Raw genomic sequence first — 20178 nt, 5'->3', positions numbered from 1 at the left:
CCAGGCGCGGCGGCGCATGCCCTTAATCCCAGCACTCAGGATGTAGAGGTAGGCGGACTGCCATGAGTTCGAGGCCACCCTGAGACTATATAGTGAGTTTCCTAACTCAAAAAAAAATAAATAAATAAATAAAAAATCAGCGGTTAAGGCTCTTGCCTTAACCAGGTTCGACCCCCCAGAACACACGTAAACCCGATGCACAAGCTAGCGCATGCGCCTGGTGTTCATTTGCAGTGGCTGCAGGCCCTGGCGCGCCCATTCCCTCTCTCTTTAAAAGAAATATATTAAAAATATCTTCAAAAATTGGGAGCAAAAGTCGTCACTCATGAACTTGACCTTTTCAAGAAACGCTTCACCCTCAGGAGACGAAAACAAGACCCTTTCACAGCAGCACAAGCACGGACCCAGGAAAACGAACGCCAGGGACCCCAACGTACACGCGCACGGACGTCCCCCGCGCCCGGTGCCCGCGGGAACGCGCGATCCGACCGGAACTGCTCCCCCATTTCCGGCGCGGCCGGAAGGCGTGCGCCCGGGCGGACGGCGGATCAATTTTGGGCGGAAGAGGCCGCCGTCGAGGGGCGTCGGGACGCGGCCGCGGCGTGGCCGGCGGCAGTTCCGGTGCGGGCGACGGCGCGGGTCGTGCGCGCGTCGCCGCCATGGCTCAGCCGGGAGCGCTGAACCTCAACAACGAGGTGAGCACGGCGGCCTGAGGCGGAGGGCGCGGCGGGCGGCGCGGGGCGAACGCGGTGCACGATGTCGCGCGGGCCGCCGGCGGGAGACGAAGGCGGAGACGCGCCCTGCTGCAGCTCCTCCCCGGGGCCGTGCGCACGGCCCGGTCCCCGCGTTTCCGTCCAGGCCTGCCGTGAGAGGGCTGCCTGTGAACTTGCTGTGCCCGCTTTCCCTTCTCTGGTTCGTGCTTAGGTTCGGTCTCGTCTGCCGGGCGCCTTCGACCCCTCCACTGTTCTGAGTTAGTCCCATCAGGCTATTTACTGCGTGCCCGCAGCCCTTCTCAGTTTGTGCGTATTTCAGAAGAAGCAGTAAGATGCCTGAAATCCTAAAGTACGCTCGAAAGCAGGGATCCAATGAGGACTCAGTCCTGCACAAAGCAATAACAGTTCTTGAACCTCTTTACTGTCTGGATGTGTCTGCTAAGAGCGATCACTGGTTCAGGTAACACAGCTGTGTAAGATACATTGTGTAGTTTTTAGTTCCTACAGACGGGGTGTGAAATGCTTAAACAGTACCCACTGATGGTAAAGAATAATAACAGAAAAGTACCCCCCCCATTGGTAGTGCATAAAAGCATTCCAGGAAGGAGGATTAATATAAGCAAGGTAGGGTTAGTACTGGGAAACTCTTTGGATGACATACATAAGTCTTCACCGATGAGAATTTATGAGATGAAATAGAGAATAAAACAAGTGCATTACTGTTTATTACCAGACTGCTTTGAGTTGAGTAAGCAGTAGAGTACAAGATCTATTAGGGAAAGGGGAGGAAGGCTGTCAAAACGTGCTAATGAGGTCTGGAGGGATGGCGCAGAGGTTAAGGCCTTTGCCTGCAAAGCCAAAGGACCCAGGTTTGCTGCTCCAGGACCCATGTTAGCCAGATGCACAAGGAGTCACATGCATCTGTAAATGAAAATAGAACATTTTTAAAAATGTACTAATGAGCTGGGCATGGTGGTGCATGCCTTCAATCCCAGCAGTCAGTGGGACTGCAGAGTGAGTGCCAGGTCAGCCTAGGCTCGAGTGAGACTCTATCTCAGAAAAACTAAAATAACAACAACAACACTATATGTATATAAATGAACATTCATTAAGCTTGTATTTGTACAAGAAAATTATTAATGGTCCATTTTCCATTAGGTTATGAAATAGAAAGGATTATAACTTAGATGTCCTTGGGAATTCACAGAAAACAGTACTCACATTTATGTCCAATTTTGATAGTAGTAATGACAGGAAATTGGTCATATAAGTCTGTTTCTTTTTTAGCTTCATTAGCTTGTAGACTTTTTCAAAACTGTTCAGGGGTATATTTCTCATGTGACCAGAGTGTTTTCTATGCTAGAAATACTTCCATCTCTGTGTATATATCCCTAGAACATGTATGCTTTGTTGATGTCTGTTGCAGGACTTAGGAATTTATCAAGTCATTAATATCCCACATAAAATCTAATATGCCCTAATATAAAGAGACAGGAGTAGAGGTGATGTTACTTAATTGGAAAAACAACAGATTTGCATCACCCAACAGTAGGAACATGTTCTAAAAATGCACCTTGGGTAATTTTGTTCTTAAAATGTTTTAGTTTCACAAACCAAGATGGCTGTGGTGTCACTGGGTGATGTGTTGTTGAGAGCTTGTGTGGAGATCCTAGCAGGGGAGCGCAGCTACTTGTATACCCTTGACCAAAGAACCGGTCTTCTCTGTTTGGGGATGGTCGACCTTCTTGACCTAGCATGCAGCAGGCAGGGGTGGTAGTTTAAATATATGCCCTCCAGTACACTTAGCTGTTTAATTAAAGCGTGCCTCCAGCTGCCTGCCTGGAGGCGGTGTCACTTGGGGTGGATCCTGGGTCCAGCCCTGAGGTGTTACTGAGGGAGGATCTGATTTCCAGGCCAGAGGTGTGCAGCGCAGGTTGAATTCTGCCTGAGTCCCTGCTGCATTGTTTTGTGCTTGCTTTTGGTGTGTGCTGGCTGCTGGTGGTTTCTGTTTGGATCTGCGAAAAGGGGCCAGTTTCTTTGGCCATTATGGAACTTTTGGATCTCTAAGCTTGAAATAAATCCCTTCTTCCCATAAACTGTGCCTGCTTTGGAAGTTCATCCCAGCAACATGGAGCTAACTACCACAGGAGGGCTCACATAAAGCATGCAAGGGAGGGATACCACTTTGACAGCCGTAGCAGCCAAATCAGCCCCGGCAGCCAAGAATGAACTGACAGATGCTGCAGCCAAATCACCCTCACATCTACTCAGTGTGTATATACATATAAATATATATCTATATCTATATATCTACTCAGTGTGTGTGTGTGTGGATGTATATATATGTGTGTGTGTATATATATATATATATATATGTATATATCTATAAATATATCTATATATTTATATATATAATCCTTACATGAAGAAGACAGGAGTAGAGGTGATGATGTTATCTAACTGGAAAAAAATATATATATATGTAAAACATTCCTTGAAAATTTGTTTTCTGGCACTTAACTATATAGATATATCTCATAGCCAGTATGAAAAGTAAAGAGTGAGCCAGGCATGGTCATGCACGCCTTTAATCCCAGCACTCAGGAGGCAGAGGTAGGAGGATCACCATGAGTTTGAGGCCACCCTGAGACTACATAGTGAATTCTAGGTCAGCCTGGGCTGGAGTGAGACTGTATGACCAAAAATCCAAAAAAAAGTGCATTTTTATTTCATCTTATAATCATTACATTTTTTTGTTTTCTTCCTCTGTATTTTATATGGGTTTTCAAGAGAAAATACTTAAGATATCTTGGTAAAGTCACTGTACTAACCCCAGGCATAGGTCATTTTCCTCATATAATCAGGAACTGTAATTTGATAAGATGAACATTTGCCCCCCAGAATATGGCATCAACTAATGTTCATATGAAAGGGGAGATCTACATGTTGACTTCCTTTCATTCTTTATAGGAAAAACTAGAGAAGGAACTGAAAACAACTATACCGTAGCAGTTAGTGAGTGTAGAATTTTATCTGGAACTGCATTTAATTATCTCTTTCTTTGGTAATTGTTACATGTAAAATCAGAATTAGGATATATGGCAATTTGATGGAAATTTGTTTATTTATTTATTTTGAGAGAGGAATGGGTGTGCCAGGGTCACCAGCCACTGCAGACGGAATTCCAGATGCATGCCCCCCCCTTGTGCATCTGGCTTACATGGATCCTGGAGAGTTGGACTGGGATCCTTTGGTTTGCACACAAATGCCTTAACTGCTAAGCCATCCCTCCAGCCCCTGAAATATTTAATCCATTGGAAGACCTTGAGTCTTTGTAGAAAACTGACATTATTGGGACTGGAGAAATAACTTTGAAGTTAAGGTGCTTTTCCAGCCTAAGAAACCAGGTTTAATGCCCCAGAACCCCCACACAAGCCTGATGCACAGGGTGCCAGTGCTTCTGGAGTTTGTTTGTGGTGGCTAGAGGCCCTTGTGTGTCTCACACACTCCCTCCCTCCCTCCTTCCTTTTTCTTTTCTCTCTCTCTCTCTCTCTCTCTCAAATAAATGAAAATAAAATATTTGAAAACTGACATTTTTATCATTTAATAGAAAATAATTAGCCCACTAGAAAATTGCTTTCCATTTATTATAAGATAGTACCATTAGTATCCTGCTCCAATTATGGTTCTGTTTTATATAGTTTCAGTTACCTGAGGTAATTACAGTCTGAAAATAGAAGTGGAAAATTCCAGAAGCAATTTGGGAGTTTTGAGTTTGCATGCTGTTAGAAGCAGTATGATGAATTCTTTAGCTGTCCTGTCCAGGTTGGCACTTACCTCTTTGTCTACACCACTGTCACTAAGTCCACAGTTATCAGAGTGATTATCATAGTGTCACAGTATGTGTGCTCAAGTACCCTTTACCCTGTTTAACAATGGCCATAACATATAAACTTCTATTGCGGTATAATTGATGTGTTTTATTATTAGTTATTTTTGTTAGTTCCTTGCTGTGGTTTATTTGTAACCAAAATTAACACACACTTTCACAGATAGGTATAGGAAAAAAGGGTACACAGTAGGATTTGGGACTGTGTCTAGTTTCAGGTATCCACTTTGTATATTGGAACAAACATCCCTTAAATAAGGGGACTGTAAGGTAGAAATTAAAATAGCTGTGAACGTTTTTCCTGCACATATTGTAAAAGATAAGTATGTTAAAAACCATGTCTGTATGTGTTACGAAGTTAAAAAAGTCCTGTATTATAATAGTTATTATTTTTTTCTCAAGTAAAGTCTCACTGTAGCCCAAGATGACCTGGAATTCACTATGTAGTCTTAGGGTGGCTCAAACTCATGGTGATCCTCCGACCTCTGCCTCCTGAGTGCTGGGATTAAAGGCATGCGCCACCATGCCCAGCAACTGTATCATAATTGTATGATATGCATAATACTTTTACCTAATTTCTGAAGTAGTAACCTGTTTTAAGTATTCTGGGAAGTTTTGCTAGGTGGCAGCATAAGCTCAATAATGATTAAGTTACAATTACTAAGCATTCTAGAATTTTTTTTTTTCCTTCGAAGTAGGGTCTCATTCTAGCCCATATTGATCTGGAACTCACTCTGTAATCCCAGGCTGGCTCATTCTAAAATTTTTCATTTTTATTTTTTTGAAATTTTAAGTTGTTGCTCATCAGAAATAAAAAAAAAAGGTATGATTCAGTTACTACTTGTAATCCCAATAGCTAAGTTAGAATTATTTACTAAAATTTTTTTTATTTGTTATTTATTTGCAAGCAGAGAGAGAGAGAAGAGAGACAGAGAGAATGGGAACACCAGGGCCTCCAGCTGCTGCAAACAAACTCCAGATGCATGTGCAACTTTGTGCATCTGGCTTTATGTGGGTACTGGGGAATTGAACCAGGGTTATTTGGTGTTGCAGGCAAGTGCCTTCACCGCTGAGCCATCTTTCCAGCCCCTGAATTAGAATTCTCTTTGTAAAAGCATGATTTTGTTAACTATGAAGCACTGCAGATGTACAGGAAATAATATAACAATTGTCCTTGTAATCTACTCATATTTAGCAGTTATCAGTGCTTTGCACCTATCTTCTCTTCCACCTTATTGACAATTATTTCTCTTTTATCATTTTTCTCACTGTACATTTCATACTCAGTATATAGGATTATGTACTGTGTGTGTGTGTGTGTATGTATGTGTATGTATGTATGTATGTATATATGTATATGTGTATGTATGTGTGTGTATATATATCTATATATATACATACACACACATACATACTTGTATATGTATATATATTTTAGTTTTTCGAGGTAGGATCTCACTCTGGCCCAGGCTGACCTGGAATTCACTATGGAGTCTCAGGGTGGCCTTGAACTCATGGTGATCCTTCTACCTTTGCCTCCCAAGTGCTGGCATTAAAGACGTACACCACCACGCCCAGCTATTTTAAACTTTGTATATGGAATACTAAACTATAGAAATGGGGTTCAACAAAGTTTGCCAGCCTAGGTACACTAATTCCCCACTACCCAAGTAAAACTAGATACACAGAGTGATACATTCATCTGGAGTTTGTGGGCAAGAGGCTTTGGTGTGCCCATACACTTGCCCTCTCTCTCCATGCAAATAAAGTAAGTTAATACAATACAAAAATGTATGCATAAACACTATACTACTACATGCTTTATAAACATTTTATAAAACTTTTTAAAGAATGCTACAATGGAAAGTATTCTGTATAACCTTTTTCTTTTATTGCAATTGCAAGTATGTTTTCTGGATAAATTCTTAGATGTGGGATTTTTTTTTTTTTCCGAGGTAGGGTCTCACTCTAGCCCAGGCTGACCTGGAATTCATTATGTATTCTCAGGGTGGCCTCAAATGCACGGTGATTCTGCCTCTGCCTCCTGAGTGCTGGGATTAAAGGTGTGCATCACCACGCCCAGCATAAGTGAGATTTTTGTTTGATGGACAAGCAGTCCTCTAGTATAATACAGTTTGCCCTTTTGTCAGCAGTGTGTGAACATGCCTGTTTCCTCACAGACTTGTGACCAGTCCTGTTGTAATAGATTGGTAAGAATGAATACCCAGGTGTAATGTACTCTAAAAAAATACTAATGGCTTAGATTTTCATAATAGTTATCAGATTTTGGTAAAGGGTTAGTGTAGCTGGTTGAGCGGCTCATAGACAGCCAATCAAGAGTCAATTCAAGCTGGGCATGGTGGTGCACGCTTTTAATCCCAGCACTTGGGAGGCAGAGGTAGGAGATCACCATTATGAGTTCAAGGCTACCCTAAAACCACAGAGTGAATTCCAGGTAAGCCTCAGCTAGTGCAAAACCCTACCTCAAAATCCAAACCAAACCAAAACAACGGTAAAGAGTCAATTCAAAACTCCTGTCTCTGTATCCGAGTCTGCTTTCAGCTCTACATATCAGAAACTTCTTGTCATTGTTGCCTTCAAAGTTTTCTGGATAAATTCTTAGAAGTGGGATTTTTTTTTTTTTTTTTCCTGAGGTAGGTTCTCACTCTAGCCCAGGCTGACCTGGAATTCACTAGGTATTCTCAGGTAATAGTTCTTTTTCTCAAAAGCAAATTGTCATTAAGCATAAGCTTATAAGAGAACATGTAATTGGGAAAGGTCTTTTAGGTCATTTATTAAGGAGTATAGCTAATGTAGATAGAATGTTCACCTTGTAAAACACTTTTCCTATCTGTCAGATGGCTGGAATGTTGAACTACAGAAAGGGATTTTAACACACGATCTCTGTTGGGCTATGATACATCTGTCCTCATAACTGAATTATTCCAGGACACATTGGGCTTTTAAGTCCCTGAGCTAGAGAACTCTTTGTACGGAATGTCTTTCCTTTGCTCTCTGCCAGCTTTTGCCTGTTTGTAGTTCCCTTCTCTTTTCTGGGTTGGTGGTAACAATTTTTTTGATCTGTAACCATGGTGCTGTTTCAACAGGTATATTAGGTTTCCACTTCATTTATGATCATTTTTTTCACTTAAATTTTTTTTTATGTGCAAGGAGAGAGAGGGTAGGAATGAGGATGGGCGTGCCAGGCCTCGTGCCACTGCAGGTGAACTCCAGACACACGTGCCACTTGTGCTTCTGGCTTTCCATGGCTACTGGGGAATCGAACCAGGCATCAGGCTTTGCAAGCAAGTTCCGTTAACCACTGAACCATTTCCCTAGCCCTGTGATCATATTTTTGTATTATTTACCAAAGAAGTGATTCAGAGGCCAGGTATGGTGGTGTAAGCATTTAATCCCAGCACTTGGGAAGTTGAGGCAGGAGGATTGCAAGTGAATTTGAGGCCAACCTGAGACTACAGAATGAATTCCTGGTCAGCCCGGGTTAGAGCAAGACCCTACCTCAAACCTACCCCCCCAAAAAAGTGACTAATAGTAATTATTTTAAAATAAAAAATTTATTAAATTGAGAAATAAAAATATTTATTTTAAAATAAATTTAAAAAAAATAAAACCAATAGTATAACTTTATGATGATATATATGCATATATTTTAAAATTAAGTCATTAATAAATTAATAACAAGTGACATATTATGCATTAAAATATGTCAACAAATCTCAATTTTGAAGGCTTATGAAATAATGTCTCATTCACTAACTACTATTAGCCCAACTAAACTAAAAAATTAGAGGCAGAGTTGGCCCTTAGTTACATTCCAATCATTGGAAAGTTAGTCTCCAGTTTTAAAACTCTAATTTAAGAAGTGCTGTTTGTCATTACTGGATAAGGAAATTCTAATTCTAAGGGAATGTGTTATATACTTAGGTTCATGCCAATACAAAAACTGCTATTTTAGCCGGGCATGGTGGTGCACACCTTTAATCCCAGCCCTCAGGAGGCAGAGGTAGGTGTATCGTCATGAGTTCAAGGCCACCTCAAGAATACATAATGAATTCAAGGTCAGCCTAGACTAGAGTGGCCTCCAGCCACTGCAAAAAACTCCAAATGTGTGTGCCCCCTTGCACATCTGGCTAACTTTATTTTTAAAATTTTTTTTTTTTATTAATTAGTTTTGTATTCAGCAAATACAGGCAGTTTGGTACCATTATTAGGCTCATCCGTGACCTACCCCCTCCCCTTAGCCCCTCCTTGTTGAGGTATATGGGTTGTGCATTGTGGAGTTAGTCCACAGTTATGGGTAGGATAAATGTCTGTGCATATCATGACCCAACATGTGGCTCTGACATTCTTTTTGCCCCCTCTTCTGCAAAATTTCCCTGAGCCATGTTGGGTTCATTTTTGGTCTGCTTCAGTGATGAGGTGTTGGGGGCCTCTGGGTCTCTGGCTCTCTGATTCGGTAGGAGTTGATTTTTTTTTGTCTGTGTGTTGTCTGTGTGTGCCTTGTGCTGGTACCCAGTTCACCAGGAAAACAGCACCTTTGCTTGTTTCGCCAATTTTTCTTAGTTTCACCTGGGGCCCTGTTGAGGTATAATGGGGTGGCTGTCTCCTTAGGATCTGCATCTATCTGAAAAAGAGAAGCAGATTCTCCAACAGAGAGTAAGTTAGCACCAGGACAAATGAGATAACCCGTACCCTTTTTTTTATAGAGAATTTAATAGGTGTAGGCCCTCTTGTAGCCCACGATTGATGGTAGCTTTATAATGGAGAGCGGGTGGCTAACTTTTTTTTTTTTTGATAACTTCCATAATTATAGATAACAAACCATGATAATTCCCTCCCCTCTTGTGATATTCTTAAAAATCATAACTTATTTCTCCACTGAATTTTACACTTATCAGTTTATTCACTGTTTATGGAAGAAATATGATTTCCTTAAACTGAACATAATTAAACAAATTTGGTTAATCTAGTGGACTAAGTGTATGATAGTAAGATACAGAGTTCATTTTATTTAAGGGTTAAGTGACTTTTGTCTTTATTCCTTAAAGGTTGTGAAGATGAGAAAAGAAGTGAAGCGAATTCGAGTTCTGGTTATCCGAAAACTTGTCAGGAGTGTTGGAAGACTGAAGTCAAAAAAGTTAGTCATTTGAAATAATGATTTTGTAGCTAATAAAATTTCAAAAGTTGTTTTTATTTAATATTTATGAAATTTGAGAGTCTGATCTAGAAGGCTAGTTCTGTTTCTTTCTCATTGAACATTGTTTCTGTATACAGATGGTCTGTGTGAGGTCTGTGTCTGCTTTGCACCTTATTTGCTTCAGACAGAATAATTTCTTCTATTTTTATTTATTTAGAGAGAGAGAGGCAGAGAGAGAATGGGTGTGCCAGAGCCTTCAGCCACTGTGAATGAACTCCAGAACTGCCCCTTGTACGCTGTGTGACATTGCATGCTTGAGTCACTGTGCATCTGGCTTACGTGGGACCTGGAGATTCGAACATGAATTCTTAGGCTTCGCAGGCAAGTGCTTTAACTGCTAAGCCATGTCTCTGGCCCAAATTCTTCTGTTTTAAAAAAGCTCTCTATTTGGTCTTTTCAAAGTAGAATTGCCTTGGAGTTATTTATGCATTTTATGTCACTTGAAGTTGTTAAAGCAGTTAATGTAGGGGCTGGAGAGATGGCTTAGCGGTTGTAAGGTCCTTGGCTGTGAAGATTAAAGACCCAGGACCCATGTAAGCCACTGGAGTTCATTTATACTGGCTGGCATTCCCATTCTCTCCCTTTATCTGCCTCTTTCTCTGTCTCTCTTTCAAATAAATAAATAAAATATTTAAAAAATTTGAAAAAAATGGTAATATAGTTTAACTAGTCTGTAATACTGACCTGTCTACCAATCATATATGAAGATCTTTATGCTTTTTCTTGCATTAAGTACTTGGTGATCTTCAGTATCATATAGACATATACATCAGATTATTATATATAGATTTGTTTTTTCTGAGGTAGGGTTTTGCTCTAGCTCACTATGTATTTTCAGGGTGGCTTCAAACTCACAGTGATCTTCCGATCTCTGCCTTCCAAGTGCTAAGATTAAAGGCATGCACCACCACCCCTGGCTTACCATAGATTTTAATATTTTATTTTTATTTATTTATTTGACAGAAAGAGGGAGAGAGAATGGGCACACCAGGGCCTCCATCCACTGCAAGTGAACTACAGACATATGTGCCCCTTTTGCATCTGGCTAACATGGGTTCTGGGGAGTCAAACCTGGGTCCATCCTTTGGCTTTGCAGGCAAGTGCCTTAACTGCTAAGCCATCCCTCCAGCTCTTACCATAGATTAATTTTTTAAATTATTTATTTGCAATGAGGGGGAGAGAGAGAATGGATGTGCCAGGGCCTCTAGCCACTGTAAGCAAACTCCAAATGTATGCACCACATTGTGCATCTGGCTTTATGTGGGCACTAGGGAATCAAACCCTGGTTGTTAGACATTACAGGCAAGTCCCTTAAGTGCTGAGACATCTCTCCAGCCCCATTGATTGATTTATTTATTTTTTTTTGTGGTAGGGTTTCACTGTAGCTCAGGATGACCTGGAACTCTAGCCATTGCAAATGAACTCCAAATGCATGTGTCACCTTGTGCATCTTGTTTATGTGGGTCCTGGGGAATTGAACCTTGGGGTCCTTTGGCTTTGCAGGATAATGCCTTAACCGCTGAGCCATCCCTCTAGCCCCTCATAAATTTTTTTGAAAAAAAGAATATATTTTTATAACAGTAGTGTTAATGAAAAACAATTTTGTAGTTCTTATGGCTTAAAATTTGGTATTTAGGAAGCCTTCAGGTGTGTTTCTGTGATTTTCTTTTTTCTTTTTTTGATTTATTTATTTGAGAGAGAGAGAGAGAGAATGGGCATGTTAGGGCCTTTAGCCGCTGCAGATGAATTCCAGATGTATGTGCCCTCTTGTGCATCTGGCTTACGTGGGGTCTGGGGAATCGAAACGGGATCCTTCAGGCAAATGCCTTAACTGCTAAGCCATCTCTCCAACTTTGTGATTTTCTGTTCATTCATAAATGCTCCAGAAGATAGCCTTCCCATTTGATAATAATTAGTTATTGAAAATCTTTATTCTCTTTGTACCAGAGAGTAATTTTTCACATAATAAAAGTATGACCAAACTGGGCGTGGTGTCTCATGCCTTTAATCCCAGGCTTTGGGAGGCAGAGGTAGGAGGATTACTGTGAGTTCAAGGTCATCCTGAGACTACATAGTGAATTCCAGGTCAGCCTGAGTTGGAGGGAGGCCCTACCTCAAAAATAAAAAAAAGAAAGTATGACCAACCTTCACTTGTAGCTTATGACACTTAATGTTACATTAAATACAATGTTTTATTGATTAAAACATGTTGCTGACCATATCATTTAGGGACTAGAGAACATAAGCTTTCAGGACTATGGCACCAGGACAGTGTTTATTCTTCAAGCTTCAACCCCTTGGGTTAGTTTATGGAATGGATAGGTGTTACAGGGGTTTGGAAACAGGGCAGGGTGAGCTGGGGTGTCTGTCACTTAGGGTTTTCTTAAAGAAGTAGAAGACCTTTAATCATGATGTGATTCAGGTCATGCTTTACTTGGTTACATGTTGTGTTTTCAGGGGTTCTGAAGATGCACTGGTCAAAAATCAAAAGCGAGCTCAACGATTACTTGAGGAAATTCATGCCATGAAGGTAGGGACGAGTGTGAGTACGCGCCTGTGTTTCTGTGCCTGGTCAGCCTGCATTGTCTGGGTCTGTGGTACTTAGGGAGTTCTTCTGAGAGTTGCTTAGGGCTTATGAGTCAAAACTGCCAAACTGAACTCATTTATGTTTTATAAGGCCTCATGCCTAAGGCGTATATTTCAACTAAGTCAAGAATTAGTGTCGTGCTGTTTGGGAATGTGGACGGTGATCTTGGTGGCTGACATCATGCTCTTATTTTTGCCAGCTCAGTAAATTTTTATATAGTGGTGTCAGCATTTTATTCACCTCTGTAGCAGCTTAAAAGAAATGAGTGATGGACAGACATGATCTGTATCTGTGTCTCTTCAGCCAGACCCTTCACTAGCATAATTTTTAGGTCTTCTCACTGCTCTTACTTTGTGGCAACTTTCATTTACCAAATGACATACCATTACATGTCTGGGAGATGTTTTATTGTAGAACTTAAAAACAACATTTGGTACCAGCAATTATCTTAATTGCAGTGTAATTTTACGTTTCTTTGACTATCATAATTTGGCATAAGTTTCAAGTTTTGAGTTAGATAAAAGAGCAAGAGAATTCTCTAACAATATTTTAATTGAGTTAAATTATCAAAGCTTCTCACTTTCTTTCACTCTTTTTTTCCCTAAGGTAGGGTTTCCCTCTAGACCAGGCAGACCTGGAATTCACCATGTAGTCTCAGGGTGGCCTTGAACTCACTGGGATCCTCCTTCCTCTGCCTCCTGAGTGCTGAGATTGAAACGTGCCACCACGTCTGGTGCTTTCTAGAAATTTTTCGAAATAGTGCTATCTTAGGTAGTTACGGTTTATCTCCTTTTTTTTTTTTTTTTCCTCTGAACTAAGGTTCTTTCTAAATTACATTGCGTAATTATGTACTTATTTTTTTCCTATAATTTCTTCTGAATAGTCATTTTTGCAATCCTAAATTATTCATTGACTTTGAGCCACTACAATTGCTGATTTTTACTGTAGAAAGAATAAAGTATATACAGTGAACTCATATGCAGTTTATAAGGAGTTTAAAAAGAAAAGGTAACTTCTCAATCTTTAGAATATCATTTTGTAACTCTTAAAAATGTGATTTTTGGGCTGGAGGGATGGCTTAGTGGCTAAGGGTTTGCCTGCAAAGCCAAAAGACCCAGGTTCTATTCTCCAGGACCCACATTAGCCAGATGCACAAGGAGGTGCACGTGTATGGAGTTTGTTTGCAGTGGCTGGAGGCCCTGGCACGCCCATTCATTCTCTCTCTCTATCCCTCTTTCTCTGCCAAATAAATAAATTAATTTTAAAAAGGTAATTTCTTTTGGGGGCTGGAGGGATGGCTCAGTGGTTAAAGTGCTTTCCTGCAAAGCCAAAAGGACCCAGGTTCGATTCCTCAGGAGCCATGTAAGTCAGAGCAGCTGCTTGAGGCCATGGCATGTCCATTCTTTCTCTTTCCCCCTCCTCTTTCTGTCAAATCAATAAAAATAAAAAAATTTTTTTTTTTGGTTTTTTGAGGTAGGGTTTCACTTTAGCTCAGACTGACCTGGAATTCACTATGTAGTTCACAGTGGCCTTGAACTCACAGCAATTCTACCTCTGCCTCTCGAGTGCTGGGATTAAAGGTGTGTGCCACCATACCTGGAAACAATAAAATATTTTTTTTAAATGTGAATTGTTTTAAAATTAGGAAATTGTTCTGTTTGATGTCTGTATAAAGTAGTTGTTTTCTGTTCTTCAGTCTCATCAGCAAATAAGTCAGATCCAAGGCTAGTGCAGAGTCTGACTAAATTTTATAAATTTCCTATGCCTGTTTTCCAGGTTATTAGATAGAACTCCTGTGGAATTGTTGCCTCGGAGGCCAAAGTTTCTAGGCTATGTACTACTTGGAGTCATGTACTTTTAATATGTATATTTCTTGAATTGGTGCTAGAGGTGAGAACAGTCTTACTTGAGCTTCTTCTGGAATGCCAAAAGCACTGGAATGCAGTTAAATTTAAAAATTCAGAGCTGGGCTTGGTGGTGCATGTCTTTAATCCCAGCACTGGGGAGGCGAGGTGGGAGGAGTGCCGTGAGTTCAAGGCTACCCTGAGACTACATAGTAATTCTAGGTCAGCCTGAGGTAGAGTGAAATCCTATCTGAAAAAAAAAATTCAGATTAAAAAGAGTATTAGAAAGACTGTATGTTCACTTGCCCTAACTGTCAAGTTTTATTTCTCAATTATGATACATGTACAAAATTTACCTTTTCTAAAAGCAAATTTTCTCTCTCTGTCACTCTCAAATAACTAACTAACTAAATGGCTGGAGAGATGGCTTAGCGGTTAAGTGCTTGCCTGTGAAGCTTAAGGACCCTGGTTCAAGACTCTATTTCCCAGGACCCACGTTAGCCAGATGCACAAGGGGGCACATGTGTCTGCAGTTCTTTTGTAGTGGCTGGAGGCCCTGGTGCGCCCATTCTCTCCCTCTCTCCCTCCTTCCCCCCCCCCCCTCGTCTGGTACTCTCAAATAAGTAAAAATAATAAACAAAAAATTTAATAAAAAGCAAATACATTAGGTATTTTTCTTATTTGTAAGGTCATTCCTACATTCCTCAGGATTGTTTTTCATATATATGGGAGTATCAAAGAAATAGTCACAAAGCAGTAGATCCACAGTCACAATTAAATTTGGAGGAAACCTCTAGTTACACAGTTTTCCAGAGGAATTTTTTCTTTGGCTCATATACCACTAGATTTTTTTATAGCCTTATTCATGACATACTGCCTATACTTGCTTTCTATGATAATAGGGTATTTTGTTGCAAGATGACATCCTCATGAGGAAAACCTGATACATTTTTAGAAATAAGAGTTGTTTATTCTGGCCAAGAGACCAAAAAAAAAAAAAAGACCCAATCTTTCTGATGTTCTACAACTGTAAGTTCTAATTTTAAAAGCTATAATGTGTGGAAGGATCCCTAGTCTTTGGTGCTTTTTCTTTTCATTTATTTATTTATGACAGTGAGAGAGCAAGAGAATGGGTGCACCAGGGCCTCAAGCAACTGCAAACAAACTCCATGCACCACCATGTGCATCTGGCTTATGTGGGTCTTGGGGAATTGAACCTGAGTCCTTAGGCTTTATAGAAAAATTGCAATACTACAGCATAAAAGTAGTAACATAGTGTGTCACATCCATGTTAGTCCTTTAACTGGCACAGTTGATTTCCACTCTCGTGTTTCAAATATTTTTATCTCAATTTCTTTATTGTAAAGGTGCTATTTTTCTATTAGTATTACATAATCTGGAATAATACTTTTGAGGTTGTCTGAATATCCTGTAGTCTTAAAACCTAATGATGGATAGTATGGTTAAATTAGTTAGAACTGGTTTTTTTTTTGGTTTTTCGAGGTAGGGTCTCATTCTAGCCCAGGCTGACCAGGAATTCATTATGTAATCTCAGGGTGGCCTCAAACTCACAACAGTCCACCTACCTCTGCCTCCTGAGTGCTGGGATTAAAGGTGTGCACCACTGTTTTGTTTTTTAGGGTGAGCATGGTGGTGCACGCCTTTAATCCTAGCAGAGGTAGGAGGATCACCATGGGTTTGAGGCCACCCTGAGACTACATAATGAATTCCGTAGTGAATTCCAGCAATCCTCTTACCTCTGCCTCCCAAGTGCTGGGGTTAAAGGCATGCACCGCCATGCCTGGCTGCAAGATGATTTTAAATTCTACTGTGGACATTGAGGATTAATGTAGAGATTATGGATTTGTTTATTCTCTTCTAGTCAGTGATGGTTTTGCTAGTTAATTTTTGTGGTGAGAAGTTTAACTTCACACTGTGTTTCTTAGACACAGCTACAGGTTCAGTTCAGGTCTTTTTGTTTCTGGTAAACTGCTGTGAGCCTCTTCCTCATGTGAGTTCTTTCTTTCCTGGTCCCCCCCCCCCCAGCTTATCTCAGTGGACCATGCGTTCTGGATTCCTTTACCAAGGCTGACCCTGCACCACTCCTGAACCATGCGTCTGGATGTAGCCATGGCCTGAGTGCTAAAGAGCTGGTGATACACCTTGGCTAGCCTTTTGTCTGCTCCACATCAGTATCTACCTGCTTTACTTAATCTACCTTTAACAGGGATTTTTTTTTTTTTTTTTTTGTGGGTAGTACAACCATGTTCTGTACTTATTTACAGGGCTCTTCCTTTCTATGTGTCCCATAGCATTTTCTCTTGCTGCTTTTCCCGTTGTTTGCTTCCTTACTGATACATCTTTTCCAGAGAACATTTTACTAATTCGAACTTACATGATGAGTGTCTGAACTCTACGATCCAGCGTTACTGTGCCATGGCGAGTCAGAAGAGTACCTGTTGTATGCGAACTGCCTGGACAGTGACCTCACTCTTGTTATTGGGTAGAAAAAGTAAAAATCCCTTTTTTTTTCCCCCAAGGTAGGATCTTACTCTAGCTCAGGCTGACCTGGGATTTACTGTGTAGTTGAGTGCTGGGATTAAAGGCATACACCACCACACCCAGTGAGAAATCCTTTTTTTTTGAGGCAAGCCCAATATACTGGCCTTTTTAATGGGAGAGAGAGAGAGGGAGAAAGAAAGAATTGGGTGCCAGGGTCTCCAGCCACTGTAATCGAACTCCAAATGCTTGTGTCACCTTGTGTCTGGTTTAGGGGGACCTAGAGAATCGAACATGTGTCCTTAGGCTTTGCAGACAAGCACCTTAAACGCTAAACCCTCTCTCCCGCCGAAAAATCCTTTTGAGGCAGATACTTATTAGCATAGATTAAAATTAGCGACTGAGTAGTTACAATTTTAAGATATATATATATTTTGTTTTTCAAGGTAGGGTCTCACTCTGCCCAGGCTGACCTGGAGTTCACTAGGTAATCTCAGGGTGGCCTCGAACTCATGGTGATCCTCCTACCTCTGCCTCCTGAGTGCTAGGATTAAAAGTGTGCGCCCCCATGCCCAGCTTTAAGATATCTTCTGTAGATAGATCTTAGTTTAGGTTCTTAGACTTTCTCACTTGAACTTTTTGCCCCTGATTTCACCAGCTTCAAATCATGTTCAACATTATAATCCAGATCTAATTGGGGCCCCACTCATGCAGAACCTTTTGTGATGTCTCCACCTTGCTGCCTCTGTGGCTCCCAATGCTTTTGCCTGCCCTGTACTTGTTTTAATACCACTGACACTGAACCCCAGATACAGCAGCCTATTTCATACCTCTCTGCAATCAAGCTGCAATGTCGCACATCGCTCCCACATGAATCAGGATGTACAACTCCTTGAGCACTTAGTTCACGAAACCCTTCCCCAGCCCTGCACTGACCCTGGAAGAAGTATTGACTGCCTATGTGGTGTAGCCCCTACATGCCGTCATGTCCTGAACAGCCAGCTCTCACGTCCTTCCTGCTGCTTAAGAAGCACTTCTTCAGATCGGGGCCTGTGCCACGTCACCTGGTCGTGGGTCTGCTGCTCGGGGATGCTGTCTTGAGTCGTGGCTGAGTGACTTAGGTAAAATGTGCTACTCATGTTGGCAGATGTACAAGGTCAGGTTTAATGTGAATCTAAATTGAGAAGAGGAATACTGCTAAACTCTTGAAGCATATGTAACCAGAATTTTGTTTTTTGTTATTTTTAATATTAAGTATCACAAACAGAAAATAAAGTTTCTTCATTTTACAGTCATCTTAGCCAGTGCCAAAAGGCCAAATAGCTTCTAATTTTATTTTTAAAAAGCAAAACTTTTCTTGCTGCTAGAAGTGAAGCAAGATCCTCTGGTTTATGAGCCTTCTGTACTCTTGTGACCTTTGGAGTGATAAACAGGAAATCTTAGTGGTATTTCTCTCAGCAGGGAAGGAGAGATGGCTTAGTGGTTAGGTCACTTGCCTGTGAAGCCTAAGGACCCAGGTTCTATTCTCCCTAGTCTTTCTCTAACTGCCTCTTTTTCTCTCTCAAATAAATAAATAAATATTTTAAAAACATTTAAAATAAAAGATCAGTAGGGCTGGAGAGCTGGCTTAGCAGTTACAGTGCTTGGCTGTGAACCAGGCATTTGTTCACAGTGGCAAGAGGTTCTGGTGTGCCCATTCTCTTATTTTTTTATTGTGTCTTTTAAAATATTTTTATTTATTATAGACAGAGAGGTAATGGGCACACTAGTGCCTCTAAGCCACTGCATATGAACTCCAGACACTTGTACCACCATGTGCAACTGGCTTATGTGAGATCTGGAGAATTGAACCTGGGTCCTTAGGCTTTGAAGGCAAGTGCTTTAACTACTAAGATGGCTTTAGCCCCCTTTTTTTAGTCTTAAATATATTTCCATTCTCTTTTTATCTGCTGCTTTCTCTTTTTGTAAATTGTTATTAGAGACATAGAGAGGGAGAGAGAGAGATAGTGAGTGAGAATGGGTGCACTAGGGCCTCTAGCCACTGCAAATTCCAGACGGATGTGCCACCATGTGCATCTGGCTTACATGGGACCTGGAGAATCAAACCTGGGTCCTTAGGCTTCACAGGCAAATAAATGCCTTAACTGCTAAGCCATCTCTCCAGCCCTTTCTTTCTCCAATAATTAAAGTACCAGTATCTGCTGCTCTCCTCACACTCATGGACCCCATTTGAAAACAGAACTTCCAGTGGGTGTGGTGGTGCATGTCTTCAGTCCCAGCACTTGGGAGGCAGAGGTGGAAGGATTGCTATGAGTTTGAGGCCACCCTGAGACTACATAGTGAATTCCAGGTCAGGCTGAACTAGTAGAGCGACACCCTACCTTGAAAAACAACCCCCATCCACCTCCTACCTCTACCTTCTGAGTGCTGGCATTAAAGGCATGCTCCACCATGCCTGGCCCCTAGTGATAGCATTTTAATGACACTCCCCAGAAAAACCAAGAACCAGATCCTCCCAGTGAAATCCCAGTTTGTTTCTTGACGTGGTGTTTCTACAGCTTGAAGTCAGTGTTTTGAATAGGTCATATTTCTGTACCCCTAAGTACTGCATTTTGAATATGAGGGTCATGAGTTTCATTGTAGGACACATTAATACAAACACTACGTCAAGTAGATGGTTTTAACATATTTTAACCAATACTTAGATGTAAATGTGACATAGGTGGTATCTATCCTCTAGTTTTGAGCACTTCTTTTATGTGAAAACAAAGGAATAGTTACAAGACTTGTTGGGAAATGTCATTAAAATGCTATCACTAGGGTCCATGCATGGTGGCGCATGCCTTTATTTAATCCCATCACTCAGGAGGTAGAGGTAGGAGGATGCTGTGAATTTGAGGCCAGCCTGGAACTCCAGAGTGAGTTCCAGTTCAGCCTGGATTAGAGCGAGACCCTACCTTGAAAAAAACAAACAAATAAAAAATACCATCACTATTTATGTTATAATACCTTTTTTTTTTTTTTTTTTTTTAAGTAGGGTCTCACTCTAGTCCAGGCTGACCTGGAATTTACTCTGTAGTCTCAGGAAGGCCTCGAACTCACAGTGATCCACCTACCTCTGCCTCCCAAGTGCTGGGATTAAAGGCATGTGCCACACGCCCAGCTATAGTATCAAATTTTTAAGTGTAGAATTCTGGAACTGATTTCATCTAGATGAGCTTACTTCAGAGGTTACTGAGTATGGTATTAAGATTTAGGAGCAGAAAGTTAACACGAGTGTCACATGAGAGCTTTTGTTTGCTTTGATTTTTTTGTTGTGTCTTTATTTGATTTTTAAGTTTTGTAATTCTGGAAACTTGAACTTTCAAGCCCAGCAAGACATTTCCTAATAACTGTGAAAGTATCCAAAGCCCTTTTCAAGTATAAAT

At 40.9% G+C, this 20178-nt stretch overlaps 1 protein-coding gene across 3 annotated transcripts in view; it reads left to right on the top strand.

Annotated features, from left to right (window-relative positions):
* Positions 1-622: 622 nt before the first annotated feature.
* Positions 623-20178, top strand: part of Srfbp1 (serum response factor binding protein 1) — a 41214-nt gene continuing 21658 nt past the window's right edge. The window contains exons 1-3 of one of the 3 annotated variants that reach the window (XM_004669195.2): positions 623-695; positions 9672-9760; positions 12278-12350. In XM_004669195.2, coding sequence (XP_004669252.1) covers positions 660-695; positions 9672-9760; positions 12278-12350 — 198 coding nt within the window. In that variant the 5' untranslated portion in view covers positions 623-659. Of the gene's footprint in view, positions 696-1152; positions 1174-9671; positions 9761-10086; positions 10142-12277; positions 12351-20178 lie in introns of those variants that run through there. The other 2 variants (XM_045131183.1, XM_045131184.1) reach the window with 2 other exon arrangements.

Source organism: Jaculus jaculus, chromosome 12 (assembly GCF_020740685.1).
Source record: "Jaculus jaculus isolate mJacJac1 chromosome 12, mJacJac1.mat.Y.cur, whole genome shotgun sequence".
NCBI classification, from domain to species: Eukaryota; Metazoa; Chordata; class Mammalia; order Rodentia; family Dipodidae; genus Jaculus; species Jaculus jaculus.
Note: the sequence above shows the minus strand (reverse complement) of the source record. Positions and strands in the feature narration are given on the sequence as shown.